Source organism: Athene noctua, chromosome 15, assembly GCF_965140245.1.
Source record: "Athene noctua chromosome 15, bAthNoc1.hap1.1, whole genome shotgun sequence".
NCBI classification, from domain to species: domain Eukaryota; kingdom Metazoa; phylum Chordata; class Aves; order Strigiformes; family Strigidae; genus Athene; species Athene noctua.
The window spans coordinates 4069476-4086239 of NC_134051.1; the positions used below are offsets into that span (position 1 = coordinate 4069476).

Below are 16764 nucleotides of genomic sequence, written 5' to 3' on the forward strand. Positions count from 1 at the left end.
TGTGTGATATCCCAAATTCAATTAGGGAAGAACTCAGCCTAGAGTTCCTGGTGCTAATGTGACACCTGTCCCTGGAGCCTGTCCCCAGGCTGCCTGGTCGATCAAGAACAGAGGTAATCAAGTTTGAGCAGTCAACAAGGCTTCAAGCTTGTAGCTGTTCAGTGTGCAGTGGCTGGAGGCCAGAGCTTTCGCAGTCTCACTGAGTGCATCTCTGCTTAGGCAGTGATGGTTAGAAGTGATGTGCAGAAGAGATAACACCACTTTGCTGTGACCGGCTAAAGTGTTGTAGAGCTGTAGCTAGACCTGTCTTGTCACTGTGCTGTGGCAGGTTGTTGTTTCTGCAGCGTAAGCTCTTGGGCAAGGGATCTCTCACTTTCTCTCTGGTTTGTCAACATGCTCTGAACACACAGTTGTTAGCTCAACAAAGGCTTTGGTGATAAAAATAGCTTCAGATGTTCCCACCCTTCTTTGCAGTTTGATGCCTCCTCTCCTGTGCCAGAATTGACACAGTGAGAGGATGTGCACATCCAGCTTGGAAATCACTCTCCAGAAAGGGGTGCAAACTTCTTGCTCTTGTTTTGTCACTGAAGCCCACTGTGAATCACACTGTCTGTAGTGATGGTCAGTGGGCAGTGAAACGTCTCTCTTGGGACAGACAGTGCTGGTGCAGAAGATGGTGGATGATAGTTGTGGTCTCATTCCAGGGATGTTCATCCCAGCCTGGCAGTGCTGGCGTTTCAGTGCTGGGCCACGAGACAGTGGAAAGATTGTGACTCTTCTCTAGGTGGCCGCTGTGGAAGACTGGTTGGTGTCTCTCCGGTGGTGTTGGTAGCACCGCAGCACCTCTGGGGGAGCACATGGGGAGCAGAGGAGGGAAATGGAATGGCTCTTGCTTACCAGGATGGTGGTGAGCCAAGCAGCATTTCTCATGGCAGAGCTGTCCTGCAGAGGCATGGGAGAGCTTTCAGCGCCGTGTTGGGTCTTGTGTTGCCGCTGTTAGATTGTTGCTCATTCTTCCTGGGTTTCCTGCAGAAAATAAGATTGTGTGCTGGGCTGAAAGCCAGCATTGCCTAGGTCCCGAATCTAGTAAGCTAGCCTTTGCCAGGCTGCCGCACCCCACTGTACTCCTCTGACACCCAGTGTTTCCAGGCAGGTCAGTATGGATCCAATCAGACCTTGCCTGTCTGCGCTGCTTTCCCTTCCCTGTGCTCACCTTCTTGCTTTGACCATTCCCTTCCCTCTTTGTGTCCCCACTGAATGGCTGCCAGCCCCTGCCAGCTCTGCCTCTTAGAGCTGCCACTTGTGATTCCTGAAAGGTGGACAAGCGTGAATGAATGAGAGCCTAGCAGAGAGCAATCATTTGTTAAAGCAAGTTTTCTTTTTCCCCCCTTTCTTCAGATACAGCACAAAGAATCCCTCTCTGCAGTCAGAGACAGTTCATTACAAGAGAGGGGTAAGCCAGCAATTCTCCCTGCCTTCTTTCAAGATTGATTTCTCAGACTGGAAGGATGATGAGGTAAGTCTCTTCTCAGTGTCCCCTTCTTTCCACAACGATGTTGTCCCAGAAGCTTCTTTTAGTGCCATGAAGTTAAGGCTAGAAGACATCCTCTTCCAGCTGCCATGGTGTGTTTTTTGGGTATGAGATGAATGGGGCTGTGGGAGGAGCGGGTATGAACACTGTATGGGAACTTGGCAGGTGGGTCAGGCAAACAGGGAAGGAAACCCAAAGAAGTGACTTGGGATATCGCTGATCAGCTGGCATCCCAACATCTGCTGTAGGAGGGAGACTGCAGAGATTGGAATTGGAGCTCTTCCTGGAGGAACCTGCCACTCCTCAGCCTTCCTCTCCCTGATAGCCAAAGCTTGTGGGAACAAAAGTCTGTTTTGATCTCTCTGTTTTGCTGTTGGTTGGTTTTGGAGGTTTTTTTGGCTGGTCCTCTAGAAAAATGGTCTCCAAAGTTGGGTGTGTGCAAGACAATTTATTGGGGTGTGGGAAGAACTTCAGTAGTACCTGTATATATCTCATAAATAATAGATATACATATTTTGGGAGTACGTGCTCAAAATTTTTTAAAATGGGATGCATAGTCAAAACAGTTTGGAGACCACTGGTCTAGAAGATTCCTGTTCTGTTTAAGGGCCACATCCTGCATTATTATCTGTAGCAGTACAGTGTTATGGGGGGATACTCTCCCTTCTGGGGCAGTTCACAGGGGGAATTAATGCTGAATAAGGGAATGCCTTCCTCCTCTTAGTTTAACCCATAACTGCAAACAGACAAGGGCTTGGTTTTAATTAAGCTCTGTGGCTTTTACTACATAGCAAGATCTGTGGAGTCCTATTAATTTTGGTATCTTTGCAAAATTCCAACCCAGGCAATAACTCTCTGTGTCTTGAGTCTCTGAGCTTTGGCCCAAGGGCTTCCCCTGCACATGATGCAGGGCAGGGAGGCCTTGGTCTTTCCCCTACTCTATGCAGAATTGCTGTAAGAGATTTCTGATGCAGAGCAGTCAGTCTATAACTACTGCTAATATATTTGTTCCTGTGGACCCCTCTCTGAGGTCAACACTGATACAGTGTTCATTTCTTGACCCAAGCCTGTATAAGAGTATTGTGTATGTGAACCCTAATAGATAATTTTGCCTATTGAAAAAGAAAAAAAGGTAACTCCACCTCTATAAAAAAAAAGAAAGAAAATAAAAAAGAGACAAACAAAAGTAATCTTTCATATATTTTTTAAAGATTGAATAGCTATTGTCTTGAAGTTACAGTTATAACTATAATCAGTCCCGTGCCTTAACAAATGCCATGGCGGTTACCAAGAGCCTGCAGTGTCTGGTCTCCTGATGTCTTGGCTTCTCTGCCAACGTATGATTTCACAAGTTCAGCCTACAAAAGCCTGGAAGAGCTGCTTTTCAATCCCTTCTGTCGTCTGAGAGAGCTGGAAAGTAGGAGCTCAGCTCCCTTTCATCTTAAAGAAGCAGCTTAATTTTCACTTTTATTCCTGTCAGCAAGGTTTTAACTTGAGTAGTAAAGTCATGTCCCTTTGACAGCTTAAAGGGAGAGATGCTGCAGAGAAGTAAGCTTCTACCTCCCTTTGCTTGATTCTGCTGTGTCCTCTGTCTCCTCTTCTCATTGGTGTTACTGGGAGCTCTGGTTGTAGAGAAAATGTGGAACAAGCACTGTGTTTTGGAAGAGTTTCTTCTCCCATTTTGGCTCTGTGTACATATTAGTCCTTGTCCTCTCAAGTCGAGTAAAATGCATATTAAATCTTCTTAACTGGCCACTGAAATGCAGCACTTTTATCTGAGACAGCTGGCAAAGTGTTACTACTCAGCTGTGTACAATTGCATGCTTCAGATTGCTTTCCAGCTTTGTTATTGGTGTTGTCCAAAAAACCCAGATTTACTTCATATTTTTACTCAGTGTAATACTTGCATATGATGTAGTTCTTGGCTGGCCAAGAGAAGGGAAAATAATGTTATGTTGGTTTGTTATGTGGAAAGCTTTATAAAAGTTTACTTTGTCTTCATAATATACTGGTTTTCTTGCAAGTTATAGTGTATGGCTTGTGTTGAGACCGTTGTTTTCAGGTCCCTGAAAATGAATGTGACATGGACCCTTAAAGAAGCCTTTTGTTTGGGAAGGCAAAAGTTTGTATCGTGAGCAACCACAATTCTGTGATGTGACTTTCCCTTCAAATGGACAAACAGTAACTGTTGTCGTACAATAATAAATCAGAGCAGGAAGCAAAGCAAAACCATAAGCTTCTTTCAGCAATTGTAATCAATTGTCCTCAATGAATTTTCCCTCTGTGGCATGCCATAAAGGTTCAAAAATGCAATCTGGAAAATAGTGGCTCAGTGAGTCTCTTCTGTAACAAATACAGAGAGGTTAAATGAGATTTTTGTGTTCTTTCTGTTACTCTGCTGTTTTGGAAAGAGAAGAGATTCTGCTAGTTTAAAGGAGGAATAAAATGTAAAACCATCATATGGAGGATGAAAATCAGTATCCCTCAGGTTTGTAGACTAGCTAGGTCAAATCGTAAGGTCTTTCACCAAATGCTTTTTGTCTGAAATCAAGCACGCACATTTGAACAGATGTGTGTGAGTGCAGAGTTTTGTTACGCAGCTAAGAGTTGCTTCTGGAAGGCACTGCAGCAGCTGAGTGGCCCCAAAGGCATGCAGCCTGCACAAGGAGCCTGCAGCTCTGGGTGGATGAGCAGCAGACTTGCAATTCACTCTTCCCCCTGCACCTCCCATGGAAGGTTGGTGAGCTATTGCAGTCTGAAGGACATGCCTGCAGCTCTTGGCAGAGGCACAGCCATGTGGCTGATGGGCTACGGCACACTTGGCTGATGGCTGACTGGGTATATTGTCTCCCAGAGTACAGGCATTGTTCATTTCAGGATGAACATTTAGGTTGTAATTCGTTTGAGGCAGAACCATTTTCAACTATGTTAAGGCTCATGGTGAGAGTCACCTTCCCTCCAATCTGTGTGTTTTGGGTTGCCACTTGTGCTAATGACAATGCCTGTCTTGATAGTTTATCTTTTGAGGGACCAGCTGGAGAAAATCACACTGCAAGTGATGTTGGGGCTGTGGAAAAGTGAGGGAGGCCCCGAAGCACTTACCTTGAACAGTGCTGCAGCGCTTTGGTTTGGGTCTCAGTTTCTACTGGAAAACTGAAAACAGACTACCTGGAGCACCCTGGTGAAATGACATCTTTTTTGCTCTTGGCAAGAGATGAGACAAAAAAACAGTCAGTAATTAACAAAAAACACCAGAAATCCAGTCTCTGAGCCACTTCCGTTCTTGGCATAGGACAGTGTTTGTAAGGTTGCATTTTTCTTATGTTTGTAAGATGACATGGAGCATTTGAAGTGCTTTGATGAAGTGCAGGGCAAAGGAAGAAATTGAGTCTGTTTTCCTTGCACTCAAGTGAGATCTTAAATTTTCACTCTCTCCAATTAGAAGGTCAAGAATCTGAATTTCATAACATGCCAAGAGATGGAAATCAGTCTGGTGTTTCCTTAAAGCGTTGTGTGATCTTGAAGTTTTACAGATTTTCTCTGTGTCTTTAAGAACTTCATACAAGAGTCAGGGTTTCTTTTGTAGTTTAGGGAGTATAATGTGTATTTGCTCTGCTATAACCAGTATATCCTACCATACGCAAGCAAACTATGGCACTAAATATATTTTGAGAAACTTGTCCTGCTACAAATCACTCAGGAGACTTTTGGGATATACAAATTATTGAGAATTAAATACCATATAAAATTCAAATGGAGAACCTTTGCTTTGCTAGCCACAGCTGGTGTTTAGTGCCATTTCAATGTATGTATGGCTGCTTGACTTCCTTGGAAAGTTGGTGCCTGGATTTTAAATCCTCCTGCTCTGTTGCATCCCTTTGAGACCAGGGACTGGGGGCCTGTCAGAAGGGGCCTTCATTCCTCTGATGTTAATGTTATCTTGAATGTTTCCAGGCAAGCCTGATGTGAATCGCCTAACCTCATCTCATTCTCTTCCCTCAGCTGAACTTTGACTTGGATCGTGGTGTTTTTCCTGTGGTCATCCGAGCAGTGGTGGATGAAGGGGATGGTAAGTGTGGTGGTGTGCTCCCCTGGTTGTCTTCTAGCTCTCTTTGAGGTTAGGGGACTCCTTCAGGGCAGGCCTACTTCTGCAATGCTGAAAACATTTTACTTGTAGCAAAGGCTGGGCGGGTCTTTCCAGAATAAAAATATTTCAGGAGTTCACCTTAACTTTCCTGTATTAAAAGGGCCTGGCTAACCACAGGTTCTTACATAAAAACATGCTTTTAAAAAGAGCCTCCATTTTTTACAGAAAAAATGGCCAGGTATTTAGTGTCAGAATAGTGTTTGGGAGATCTGCCTGGCACAAATTGGAGCAAATTACTTCCCTTCTCTTTGGGTTTTGCATCTGCAGTTTGTATGGCAAGGAGGGAGTTCATCTTTTCCCCCTCTTTGATGGGTAAGTTGTCTTCATAAAAGCTATAGCTGGGTGGGCCTTCCCCTTGGAATGGTCAGAGAAAAACAAATGGCTTTTAAATGCTCAGGCCACTGTTCAACCAAATACAGCCTCATTCAGCAGTTTAAAATTCTCCTGCTTTTTCTGAAGAGTGCTGAATGGTTACAGTGAAAGAGCATAACCTTTGATGAGAAATAATATTGTTGATTATTTTTAAAGCATGGTGCCATTTTTGGAGAGGGAAATCCAGTAAATGTTTAGATTGTTACTCACCTTGCACAATATTTTCCTTAGGGGGTGTGTGCTTTTGGGTTTGCACTCCTTCTGAGTGTCAGCAATGAAAAGTGCACAAGGAAGTTACATTTTCTCTAAAATCTAGGGGCTGTTGTGGTCAGCAGGACCAACATATCACTTCTTCATTTTGTAACGTTTTGTACAAAATTTAAGAATAAATAGAAAGAAAAAAATACATTCTTGATTGCATTGTTTAGTGCAGTCACTTGTTCAGTTTCTTATGTTGTAGATGTGAAAGTGCCCAGAAGGTCATTACATTATTTTACAGTCCTCCAAGCAGAGTGAAATAGAACTGGATGAAACAATTTAAAGTGTGACTAACAAAGCACAGTGCAACATGAAGGAAATTAATTCTAAAGTGCATCTATTTCTAGTGATTTCAGGCACTGTTCGTAAAATTGACATAGATGTATATTTCTTGACCATAAATATAAAACACCTTCCTCTGTTTATGGAGCTTTTGGCAAGGTATTTGTACTTTCTAATGTTGGGCATGCCTAGAAGGACCAAAAATAGAACCAGGAGGCAGCATGGGAAGCATACATTTATGCACATACCGTGCCCAGTCTTAGCCAATAGTGTGCTGTCATCTATTTTAATAACCTGGAAAGGCAATTGCTTTTAAATCCTCTCCTGGAAAGAATATCAGTACAAAAATATGTGACGCTTGAGCAAGATTTGAGGAAATCGTTCTGTATTTTGGTTCTTTTTTAACTGATGGGACTGAAAGGAGCTGGTCTTTTGTGTTTGGGGCACCTGGAAAATTACAGCTGGCCTGTAATGGCTTGTGTTAAGTAAAATTGAATGGCAAATTAAAATAACAGTCAGCAAGATGTTGGTTTGGACTGAATTTTGCCAGGAGATGTTTGCGTGCCTTGAAGAATGTGAGCTTGTAGTGTTAGCCCTCTCCCATTCCTGCCTGTGGGATAGCTCTCAGGGAAAGGTACAGACACCTTTTGGGAGGGGAAGGTGCTGCACAGCTCCAGCCACACATGCTGCTTGAATGCCACAGAGGATACAAAGGCAAGCTATGCCTGTTATCTCTTATTTGGCTATTCAGACTGCAGGGAGGGAACTGAATTTCGTTTATTGTGAGCTACACCAGCCTTGCTCTTGGCTGGCAGTGGGGGGAGCAAGCAGATGAATTCCCAGTTTGAGCCCTCTTTTCTGTATGCCGTTATGTTCCCGGTTGCACCCAAATTGCCACGGCCAATCTCAGTTACCCAGCAAATCTGCAGGCATGGACTGTTCTCCCACACACAACTGTTTCCAAACATGATCTTTGCTCTGTAGTCCAGTAAATGGTTCCTCTTGTTGTCTCTGCTGTTCTGGGAGCCCAAAGGAAGCTGCTGAGCTCTTCTCCCTTTTAGACAACGCAGGAGTTGCTTCCTTCAGCTGCTAACTGTCTGTTACAGAGCTGATAATAGTGTCTGCCAGCTCTTCTACATGTGCTGAGTACAGCCCAGGTACTCATCAGTCCAGACAGGACAAGGTGGTTACACGCCTTCCCTTCCCTTGGTGACTCCTCCTCAGCCTCTGTCTCCCATTTCCATATGATGAGTCTGAACATAATTAAGCAAAAGGGTCCAACCAGTTAGAGCTGAACAGAATCTTAGAGTGTTGAGCCAGAGAGAGTGGGATTGTACCTCAGCTTCCTCTATTCCGTGTTTGCTGAGAAAGCCATGAACGCAGTACAGAAACCTCTGACAGACCCTTCTGAATGCTATTGGATTAAGAAGGAAGATACGGTATTTGTCTTTGGGGAAAAATTCAGAGAGCTGGACAGAGATGTTTCAGTGTCCAAAATTAGTATAAGAAATAAATGTTTTATAAGCATGTCCGGTTAGAGTGACATAAAGCGATAAGTACCAGGGCTGGAAGTGCTGCAAATTGATGTTAAACCAGGTGGATTTATTAGTCGCTGTGATAAATTCAGGTAATTAAAAACAGGAATTTGAGGGGAGAGCAGAATCCCACTGAGTGCTTTGGTTTACTTTCCCTTTCCTACCTCTGAAAATGGAGCACCCAAGATAACCAAGGCATGTCAGTGATACGCCCACCACAGAGCCCAGCAGGGTTTTTTGTTCTTGCTCTGAAGGAGTTTGCAATGAACCAACCTGACAACAAGAAAATAAAAGTTTTAAATTTCAAGAGGAGATAAAAATAGAACAGATGACATTTGAGAAATTATGAATGGGCTAAAATTCAGCGCATGGTAGTTTTATACGTGTGATGGTTTTGAGGTTTAACCAGGACTGCTTTCTCTTTTTGCAGTGGTGGTTGAGGTGACAGGTCATGCCCATGTCCTTCTGGCTGCATTTGAAAAGGTAAGTTAGTTCTTTTTTCCCCTGTGTCCCTGTCCTTGTATATGTAAACATTTCCAGGGGTCATTAGTTTGTATTTATATAACACTTAGCACAATGGAGTCCTGGCCCATGACTGGGGTTCCTGAGTGCTATTGTAGTACAAGTAATTGCTTGCAGCGGCTCCAGTACAGCCTGTAATTATCATTTGTACCTGAGCTGGTCACTCAGCTAATTGTAGCTGGTGTTTCCGGTATGTGGGGAGAGGGCATGCCTCGGTGGCTGTGATGTTTGAGGGCGGAAGGTGTTGACCACAGCTGCTACGATGCAGTTTTCCAGGGCCTCGTGATCTCTTTGCAGAACAGGATCTGCTGTGTCCAGACCCTGTTGCACCATTGTTTGGACTTAGTTTACGTGTAGGACCAAGCCCTTTTAAAGAATTAGGATACATCCTGCATAAAGATTTTGATCTCCACTGCTTTTCATGTTTGATGTAGCTGACTGCTGCCTACATGGTAAGGCTAAGCCAAGCTGTATGCACAAGCCTTGATAACAAAATCTCTTCCCATGACCCTGAAAATGGTTGTGGGATCGTAACTGCACCATGTTGTGTCTGGTTGTGGTAATACAGCAGACACATATTCTGGACAAGTGATACTTGTAGTGACATGCTAAAATGAGGCAAGAGATGCTGGAGCAGAGCTGGGCATGTAGAGGGGAGCAGCATCAATGCTGTGCTGTTAGAAATTCCCCACTTCCAGGCTGGCATGTGGCTGACTTCTGTTTCTCAATCTGCTTAGTTCCTGCTGTATCCCTGAGCAAGTGCCAGGTCTTATTCTGTCCCTCCTAGGTGGATAATGTGGATGGTAACAAGCTGAGTCAGAGGGCATGGGAGGAAGCACAGACAGTCCTAAGGAAACCCTGTGGCTGGAAGATGGTCTAAGTGTTCTAGGTTGTTTTTTTGTTGGACTTAGTATGTGAAGAAACCAAGTTTTCCTGTGTTAGAAAGGCTGCTCTGAGCACTGGCTCTGTAAGGTACTTTTACTCCAGGAAATTAGAGATCTGTCAGAAATGAGGTGAGCAGCTGCAGCACCCTTGGGACTAGGGCGGGGATGTTATTCTTCTAGTTTCCTTCTCCAGCTCATCTGGAAAAATAAACCACACTGGAATCCCTCAGTCATTGTTCAGCAGCACCTGGGAGGAGGACAGTGTGGGCAGTGGGTCCTTGGGGAAGGCTGTAGTGTTTGGAGCCCATCTGTCATCTTGGTGGGAAAGTACTATAGGTGGAGACCCCCTAGCCTTGCAAAGTGATTGTTCAGCCGTTTCTGAGAAGAGAAAAATAAGTAAGACCACCAGTTTCCTGGATGTTACAGCCTGATTTTGAAGTATTCTACACATTTGCCTTCCTCATCTGCGAGATTCACCTGTGCTCCCCTGGCTGTTGCCTTCATAGCTTTTTGGTTCAGGTTAGACTTTGGATCTGATGATGCGAGTATGATTTTTGCTTAGAAATGAGTGTGTCTAGTTGCTATTTTCCAAGTATCCAAACGTAGTGCTGTTGCAGTAAGCCCAGCCTCTGTGGTCAGGAAGTAGAGCTTTCGCTTGAACCTGGATTTGTCCCAGCTTCCCGTTCTAGCACCCTGTGGCCAGTGCTTAATAATGGCACCTTATAGAAACTAGGAAAATACACATGTATTGGGAATGTATTAATGTGAGGGCAGAAGTGAAGCTTCGGACATTTCTGTCACATGAGATTGGAAAGTGGCTTGAACTGCTCCAGCTTTGGAAGCAGGATTTCAAGGATTATGGTAAATTCCACCTACTATGCAGAACCTCTGAGATGTCTAAATGCACAAAGGTGATGGCAAAAGCTCCCGTAATGTTCAGGGAGCTGAACAAGGTCTGCAGCAAAGCTGGGAACTAACTAAAGCTGGTCAGGCCATTCCATCAATGCTGGATTATGTCCCATGCCCAGGTCTGAGCTCAAGGATTGAAAGAGCTTCCCTTCTTTTTTCAGTCTGTGTTCTGTGAGAGGGAGATGCTGTGTGGTGGGGCCACTTCTTACTTCTTATCTTCCACTGAATGCTTAAAACAAGATCAAAATTTTTCAGGGCAAAGTGCTTGTTGGGTTCTTTCTCCTCCCTGTTTGAATAAAATAAATTTCCTGTCCGTAGAATAAATGCAGCTTTTGAAGTGTAGGTCCATAAATCCAGAGGTGGTCCTTGCTAATAAGCACTGCTGCTGGTCACCAGAGCATTCTCAGAGGACAGACAGACCAGCAGGCCTTGGTAACTTGCTATTTATATGTATCTTTGAGTCAGATAGTACCTTGATGCTCTGTGTAGTCTGGCCTTGCAGCTCTTCCAAAGGCAAAAACTTGGCACTTAATGTTTGCCTGGAAAACAGGACTGTTTTGTCTTTTGGTGCGATGTTGTTGTGCATCTGTTTGCTGAAACAATTTCAGAAGGAAGGAACATCTGCAACTGTTCACAGCAGGAGGGCCTGCTGGAGTCTCCCCTAAGTCTCCTTTCTGGCTCTCTAGGCTGTGACAGGAGACTTGTTTTCTTTCAGTTTAGTTGACCCGTGTGGATGATGGAGAAAATAGAAATAGCACACTATTCCTATCACTAGTTCTGACATCAGGTACATACAGAATTGTTCCAGCCCTGCCTGCTGCCACTGAGCAGGTGAAGGGCTTGAGGTGGTCACTGCAGCTCTGAAGATGGCAATGTGGAGCACATGTGACTTGTTTCTGACTCCATCCAGTAGACAGGCCTTGTTCTCAGCCTGATGCCAGCCCCCTGCTCTCTCAGGGCTCTGGCCTCAAGAGTGGCTCTGTAACTGGATGTTATTTAGGGTGTTAACAAGTCTTACTGGACTGGCTGAAGAAGTGTTTGCACCCAGCTGGACTGCTTGCAACCTGAAAACGTCCAGTGTGCCAGGGGAGTTTTGTGTGTGCTCTGACCCACTTCAACCAGGTTTAACTTGAGCCAAGTCTGTCTAGCTCTGCACAAGGGGCACTCCAATATCCTGTTTCACTAACTCTGCCGAGAATAATTGCCATTCATGCTGTCCTGGTTATACATAGCAGACACCAACTCTTGATCATGACTGTTTTACTCTTAATTGTATACTTCAGCTTTTTAATGCATTTCCTTTTTTTCCTGCTAGCACGTTGATGGCAGTTTTTCTGTGAAGCCGTTAAAACAGAAGCAGATTGTAAGTACCTGTTTCCTGTTTATTGCTTGATTAAAGACATTTGCTGGTGTCCCACAGGTGCCTAACTGTACCCAGTGGGAAGCTTCTGTGTTAGTTCACCGAGAGCCTGAGATCTCACCTTGTTAGCTCAGATACCACAAGGAAAGGCCATGAGCTGCTGGCAACCCTTAACATTGGGTTGGTTCCTTCACAGCCACATGTGTGTTGGGGGAACAAATATGGCAGTGTGGGACTGGCAGAGTGTTGATGCAGGTCTCTTTGTGCTCTTCTGGGAGGCACTGTGTATAGATCCAGCCTTTCCTAAACATTCCTGCCTTGCTGGCATTTGGCACTTGAATACAAAATTGGCAAAACACAGTACTGACACTTTCATGTCTGTATAGGTGTAAGTAAATTAGGTTTGCATAAGTGAGCTTAAGTGCTGTATGTGTTAAGCAGTGTGAAGCACATCTGTTCATTGACACTGCCTGATCTCCTTAGGTTCTGTGTTTTGTGGTGTGGAAGGATATCTTTGCAGTCTCCCAGTGTCCTACCCAGAGGCTGAAAACTGTTAGCTTTCCACATCTGTGTGTGTTAAGATATTAGGGGATCATCTTCTCTCTGCATAAGCTTCCTTGTTGAGCCCAAGGTATCTTTAGAACAGCTTGAGGGACTGAGACCTTTTAAGGTTCATCTTGCCTGTCCCCTGCGAGTATCTTGGTACTTAAGCAGTCACAGACATGGTCTTGCTTTGTACCAGACAGCACACATTCTGAGAGGAGGGGAAGTAGGGAGACTGGCAAACAGGAAAACGTCAGGGATCTGTAGCTCTTTTTTAGCCCATCCAGGTGTGGTGTGATGCCTAGAAGCTGTGTAGTGCCTTATCAAGATTGAAATTGCATCCAGTTTTGCACAGAGAGAAATACATAAACAACTGCAAACTGCTAAGATTGCCACGAATTCTGGCTTCTGAAAGGAAATCTGGCAGTGATCCTGCTGCAAGCATCAGCTTGAAATGTCTTGGAGAAAGAGATGGGATTTTGGTGGTCGATCCGTTTGCTTTTAGATGTGTGCTGTGTTTCTGCTTTAAGTGGGTTTGACTTCAGCTGGCTGTGATTGATGGCTAGGGTTTTCTGGTCTGAATTAAAAGCTTTTTACTACCAAGAAGGTCATTAAGTGCCTTGATTAGACACTTCTTGCTTGAAAATGTGCCTTCCGGTCCCCAGGTCATAAAAGAGCCAGTTTATCATATATCAAAATGGCGTTCAGTAATTCACTGTCTGCCTCACCAGTGCTGTTCAGAGGCTCACGGCCTGTCCTGCAGACTTGCTCATGCCTAGGGACAGAAATATTAGCCCTCGCTGCCAGAGCTTTATCCCGGTGCTAGTGGTGAGTTACTTGGCACTCCAGCCTGACGTCTGTTCTGAGCCCTGCGTGTCCCAGACTGACCTGCGCTCCCCTCCCTTCCTTGGTGCTTAACTTGGCCATGTGGCAACATGATCTCCTGGCTAGCTGGTCGATCTGAGTCCCACAGGTATTTTTAATAGAGACAGGCAGAGACTGCTTCGGAAGGGAGCGTATTGAGTGTGCGAAGGCAGGGTTGTAGTGGGAACATCTAGGAGAGCCGTGCCTCTGAAGGGAGAGCTTGTGTGCTGTGCTGGAAGAGGCTGCCAGAGCGGTGTGATGCCAGCAGTGCCTCTTTCTCACATATTCTCTGATCAGAGAAGAGCATTTGTGAGCTGATGAAAAGCTGCTCATTTATCTTGCTTGTGGGGTTTTTCGGGCATTTTCTTTAAGTTGGGTTTTTTTGTGGGGGTTTTTTTGGTGTTTGTGGTTTGTTTTAAAAAAACTGTGAGCTTTCTGAGTCGGTGTTGAGTTACTGTACACACAAACAGAGTGTGTATACCATTCTCCATTTAGCACTCTGGACTCCCCAAATGGAGGGCTGTCTTGCTGGAAGTGCTCTCCAGCGACGTTCCCACTCTACCATAGTATGGATAGCCGAGTCCTGCAGTGAAACAGTGTGTGCTTGTCTGTCTTTACTGGCAGAGCGTCTAACCTTCCCACTCACTGTTTGGTTGTGGGTACTTCTTTTTTATTGGCAGTTTGTAAAATGTAATGCTTATATGTTCTCCCCTATGGCTTTTAAAATAGAAGGAAGCTCTTGCTAGAAGAACACACAGTACCACTGAAACTGAGATAGCATCTGCACTCATAAGAGTACAGAGGTATAGAGTATATGTCTGGAGTAAGCCATCTGTCTAACACTGTACATTCTTCCCCATTGCTGCTCTTCTTTCGCCTTCCCCTCCTTGCCACTGCCAGGATTGCTGGTTACCTTTTGTGTGCATTGATCTCTAAAGCTCTTTGGGAGCAGGCAGCAGCAGCTAATGAGCTGAACTGCTTTGTTCTCTCAGCTGAGATCAGGTATAATGTGTGTACCAACCTGTTTAAAGAAATTCAGCATGGATGAATACAAACAGATGGATCAGCAGAAAAACATGACCTGGACTTGGCCGCTGGCTCCTGTGTGCATCAGCTGAGGCTGTATATAGCCACAGAAGCCTTTGGAAGGATAATGTGGTGCGGGATGGGTTGGAGAAGCGTGAAGGTGAAGGACTACATTATGTACAATCACCTACTCCTTATTTACTCCTACTCTTTTAAAATCTAGAGATCTTTCTATTAAGACCCATGTTGCACCCTTTTCCTACTGGGACATGAGCTTCTAGGGATTTTCAGAGGCAAGCAATTAAAATGAATGTGAACTCCTGTAGAGTCTTTGGTCTCTTCCTTCCTGACCTCTTCTTTGCTTCGAGCTGTCCACTTCTGTGCTCACTGTTGCTCATCATGATCCTCCGAGGAGTCAGGATGCTGTAACAAGACTCTCTTTGAAATGTCAAGTTACAAAAGGACATCTCCCACGTAATTGTTCCCAAACTTCCTGGGTGAGTTGTGAGCCGCTGCAGAGGATTTTGCTCAGCAGTCCAACAGCTGACCTCGTTGCCATGAAATGCAGGCCTAGAACAGATTGTCTGTAAGCTGCATGCTGAGTTAAATGGGGAGATTCTGGAATTATTTTGTCAAAGCTGCTGCATCCCAGCTCAGAGCATTTCTGAACTGGGAAATGGGCTGGATATAGCTAGCTTCTGCCTGTATCTTGACACGTGACATCTTCTGTAGCACTGAAATCCCGTGGCAAAGCCATTGCTCTTCTGAACACCTGGCTTAACAAAAGGAGAGGAGAGAGGCCAATTACACATGGAAATGTCAGAAGCCCTGGAACTGCTGAGCTCTTGAAGCGCTGGGTTCCCAGTGGCTTGGCTTCACTGTATGGTATCAACTGGACAGTTCCTGGAGATGGCAGGAAAGCGTTTCCTTTCCATGTTTGCGAGATGTGTCACTTTGATGCCTTGCAGCCCCTTTGCCATTTTACCTGTTGCAGGATTTTATGCAGAGGAACATGCCCTGTTCTGAGGAAGCTGCTATGTAGCACCAAATCTTAGGGGGCCAGTATCTTTGTGCATCCTTGTTCCTCACAGCTCTAAGAGTCTCATGCTGTACTTGCTGGCTAAGCCAAGGAACAGGGGAGAACACCCCGCAGTGCAGAGGGGGCTTGCCTTGCTGGGATTTGAACCGTCAGCCCTTCTTGCCTCAGTGCTTTAATTCACCTGCGCAGGGGAGTTCCCAGGCAGCTGCCAGCTTTTGCATAGCAGCATGGCTTGGAGAAGTATGGCTCAGGCTTGAGGCTGTGAGTGTCTGGAGCACTTTCTGCCACCACACACCTAAATTTAGAGATGCCACCAAGGGCCAGGGAATGGTAATAAATGACACTGCATTAATGTAGGGTTGTCCCTCAAGTGCTTCTCATGCTAAGGAATATGGTCTGTCTTTGATAGCTTGACCTTATGCTCCCAGGTGATGAACAGAGAAGTGAAGTGCAGCCACTGATGTGCCAGTGACAGCCTCTGCTGAGGTTACAAAGATGGGTGGCAGCTCATCTTGGTTAGAGTTAAGCAGTACTTCACAGAAGGAGAGGTCTGTGGAAGGCTGGTTGCCTCTGGCCTATTTGAGTACATGTTCCCTCTAGATTTCTGAGACAAGCAGAGTACTTATTTTTTAGATGATTTTGATAGTGACAAAAGTGGCTGGTTGGACTCCTTGCTCAGACTGGACAGGCTGGGCACCACTTTTTGAGCAAGGAGAGACTCATTCTCTCAGCTGTCCTTTGCAATGTTTGTTTCTGTTAACTTTTTCATGTAGCTATGGGGGAGCTGGCTGTTTTGGGTGTAACGTGGACGTTATAACAGGGTGGGAGGGGAGGTGATTGTGAAACAGCGATGACAGAGCAGCTGGTGCTCCAACTGTTGTCTTCTTCCTTAGGTTGACCGGGTGAGCTATCTGCTTCAGGAGATCTATGGCATTGAGAACAAAAACAACCAAGAGACCAAGGTAAAGGTGCTTAGGAGGCTCCTGCTCCCTGAGCTGTGGGTTTCCAGCCTGTACCTTCTGCTTTTGAGCTTACCTATGGGGCTTGGCAGGGCCATGTGGAGGTGCTTCCCAGAATGACATTCCCAGTCTGTGTCATTCGTGCAGACACGGAAGAAGACCAGGTATAACAGGTCCTCACTGCTGTAAGGCCCAGACAGTCAGTGGAGTTGTGCTGAGATAGCTTGAGAGTCTTGAGGATGTTCCCTGGGGCTGGGATTGCTGGGAGAGAAAGGGCATCAGTGCCCCGTGGGTGTTTCAGAGCACTGATTTTTAGGGCTTGTAGAGACAGCTGTGGGCCAGCGTTGCTGCCTCTCTGCAGTCAAGGTGGTGTCTGTGCATCCCTCCTGTGACTCCTTCATGTTCTCCTGTTTGGGAGGCACTGCATGTTCCTGCAGCGTTGCAGGGAACTGAGCTCTCTAGGGCTTGCCAGGGTCCAGAGGGCAGCCTGTGATCCCTGCAAGAGGGAGCACAGCATCACTAAGTGATGTATA

General features: G+C 45.4%; 1 protein-coding gene across 4 annotated transcripts in view; it reads left to right on the forward strand.

The window, feature by feature from the left end:
- MGRN1 (mahogunin ring finger 1) overlaps positions 1-16764 on the forward strand; it is a 55982-nt gene that overhangs the window by 27637 nt on the left and 11581 nt on the right. For all 4 annotated transcript variants that reach the window (XM_074919462.1, XM_074919460.1, XM_074919463.1 and 1 more), the window contains exons 5-9: positions 1399-1516; positions 5534-5600; positions 8556-8608; positions 11756-11803; positions 16166-16234. In XM_074919462.1, the coding sequence (XP_074775563.1) occupies positions 1399-1516; positions 5534-5600; positions 8556-8608; positions 11756-11803; positions 16166-16234 (355 nt within the window). The remainder of the gene's footprint in view (positions 1-1398; positions 1517-5533; positions 5601-8555; positions 8609-11755; positions 11804-16165; positions 16235-16764) is intronic.